This window comes from Atta cephalotes, assembly GCF_000143395.1.
Source record: "Atta cephalotes unplaced genomic scaffold scaffold00002, whole genome shotgun sequence".
Lineage (NCBI taxonomy): Eukaryota > Metazoa > Arthropoda > Insecta > Hymenoptera > Formicidae > Atta > Atta cephalotes.
This window is the reverse complement of record NW_012130066.1, coordinates 11,932,794-11,935,602: the sequence shown is the minus strand read 5'-3', so window position 1 is coordinate 11,935,602 and position 2,809 is coordinate 11,932,794. Positions and strand designations below refer to the sequence as shown.

Below are 2,809 nucleotides of genomic sequence, written 5' to 3'. Positions count from 1 at the left end.
CGTATCATCGATATGAAATATACATAGAATGGAATTAGTTGGTTTACAAATAAGTTTGCTATGTATAATTTTATGCGCTAAAAAAGCGCATAAAATTCTATTATAGTAAACAAAATGTATATAATTTTGTAACTTCTAAGTGTATACATAAAAATTATTGTAATTGAGTTGAACTAGTAAAATTCTTACAAAAAATTCCTTATTTTTGTTATCGCAAACATAGACTTGAGATATCTCAATTTGAGAATTAAATAGGGACAACAACGATTTAAGTGCTCAAGAATGACAGAAATCTTAATTCGGCCATGCACACAATATAGATGATACAGATTCATAAGGCAACAATTTAATGTCAATTTATTCGTGATACAATAATAAAATGGTAAAAATTACAAAATTTAATATATCTTTTTTATTGCAACGATATTAACTATCTTTCGAGACAGAAAACCTAACTACAGGCACATTCTGTGTGAGTTACAGTTGTTGCAATGTAATAGATGCGCTATAAAATTCAATGCATATTTCTAAGTGTTGCGTATCTTTGAGCAGTCTTATCATACCCTGCATAGTAAATTTACTATAGGATATTTGTAATAATTCTCACGTAAAATTAAAATGAAAAACTGTAACTTATTGCAGATTATTATTAATAAGTCATTTATAATTTCTAAATGGAATAGGAAACTTAATAATAAATATTATTCCTTAATAATGAAATTATTATTAAGGAATAATATATATTTAACATAAGCATAAACTTTCATAATCTAGTAATAAGTTTTTGATAGCTTTGTCTTTAAACAAAAATTTTATATATTTATTGTTTTTACAAATGGAAATTTCTTTTTTATATAAAGAAACAATTACTTTTTATGTTTGATAAAAATAATCTCAAAGTCCGTTTCTCAAAGGTATTGAAATGTCTCCTCTGTCACCTATAATGATTCTTCACTTATCATTTTTACTTAAAATATATTTTAATACAAAAGTCTTTTTAGTACTGTAAGGCATAAAAGTATATTTGAAAAACTTAATAATATACAGAAAATAAAAACGTTAATTATTGGATGATTTCAATTTATAAAATAATGTTATTTTATCTAATTGCAAGGGCTGGCTGGATGATTTGTTGTTCCTGACTGCAACATAATGGCTTGTACAGAAAGTGTAGATGATATGGTTGCTGCTGTCACAGCATCTGTACGATGATGATGATGATGATACAGCGCTGATGCGTAATACTGTTGATGTGCTAGATGAGAATGATGATGGTGAAGATAACCGCCCGATATTCTATCATCATTATTATTCTCATTATTACTGTTATTATCATTGTTAACAGAATTGTCATCACGACGATTGTGATGATGATTATTATTGATCGTGGAGCATAATGATGAAGTTGGTGAAGAAGACGACGAGTTCTGTACATTATAACTATTAGCCAGAATGTCATGTACAGTATGAGGACTAGGCCATTGTAAAGAGTTGTTGATAGTTGTTTGATGTCCACCATTATCATGTACTGCTGGAGGAGACGATGATGACAGTTTACTCCCCGATGATGGTCCAACTAGAAATGCAATAATAGCAAATAAATAGAATAACAGCTTTTTAATCCTCTACCAGTAACGCGGAGTCTTTTACGGCATGTTAATTCTTTAATTATGAATTTTAAAAAACGAATAGAGATGGGTTTCGGTATTGTCTTCTAAATAAACTTAGTAATACTGAGATTGTGTACAAGAATATCAATATCCAGTTGTTTGTTTCGTTACAAGGACAATTAGAAGTCTTGTCTGTGCCCACATAAGAAAACGTGCTACATTGCGAAAGTGATATAAAAAAAACTAGTATTATTAGTAAAAAAATCACATTTAATAACAATAAGTTATGTCTGCCGAGTGAATCGTAACTTTCCTGAAGATACACTTTCGTGATACTTAGGTAATGAATAAATACGTTTCTATAAAAGAAACTTTATTTGCAATCGATACAATCGATCTGTCAAAAACAGTTTTCAATTCAACGAAATTCTTTCGATCGATCTTCGTTTCTTCAATCAACTTTACCTCGTTGTTCAGTTGACAGCCGAATATGGGACACGAAGGTGCAATCGTAACTTCCCCTATCTCTCTCGAGTTGTCCCAACAACTGAAGTTATTCTGGTCATGGATTCCCTTTCGTGCTGCTTTGTTTAACCTGGATTGCTGTTACAAGATTTTGAACAGTATATCACGAATCTTATTCGTATACGAATCTTATTCGTATACGAACCCATAGAATCTCCCAGATCTTTCTTATGTCTTAGACTCTTACCTCTTGAATTTTCGGGGAAAAGGAGAGAATTCAATCATTAAAAAAACAGACTCCCTAATCCTCATCTCAGAATTTGCCAAAAATTCCACGGAAAAACCACGTATCATAAACAATCGTGGGCGAAACAGTCTTCTGAGACAGATTTTCCGTTCTCAATATTAAATTTTTTCTTTTTTTTTTTTCTTAAATAAAACATCATTTAAGTCTTATTTTTGCTTCGTCCCAATGAAATAAAAATTTTTTCCTGTATAAAATGTTACTTTTCTTTCTTGTTAACACTTCATCTATTATCTTTTTCAGCTTGTTATATTTCTTCATTTGAATGTCACGTAATTTTACGTTCATGCATTCCGGCGAGTAAGAGATAGAAAGCGAAGAGAGCAAAGTGAAGAGAGTTCATTACGTTTCCGTAATTTACATTTCCATACGTTTTCGAATTGAATTGATTGTAAGAATGAATCAATAATAAAGACGATATTTGTATTAG

General features: G+C 30.1%; 1 protein-coding gene across 1 annotated transcript; it reads right to left on the bottom strand.

Annotated features, from left to right (window-relative positions):
- Positions 1-1,103: 1,103 nt before the first annotated feature.
- On the bottom strand, positions 1,104-2,284 carry LOC105623906 (nuclear transcription factor Y subunit gamma-like). Its single transcript, XM_012205281.1, has 2 exons — positions 2,281-2,284; positions 1,104-1,576 (listed from the first exon to the last, which is right to left on the bottom strand). The coding sequence occupies exons 1-2, from the start codon at positions 2,282-2,284 to the stop codon at positions 1,104-1,106; spliced, it is 477 nt and encodes a 158-aa protein (XP_012060671.1).
- Between the last annotated feature and the right edge of the window lie 525 nt (positions 2,285-2,809).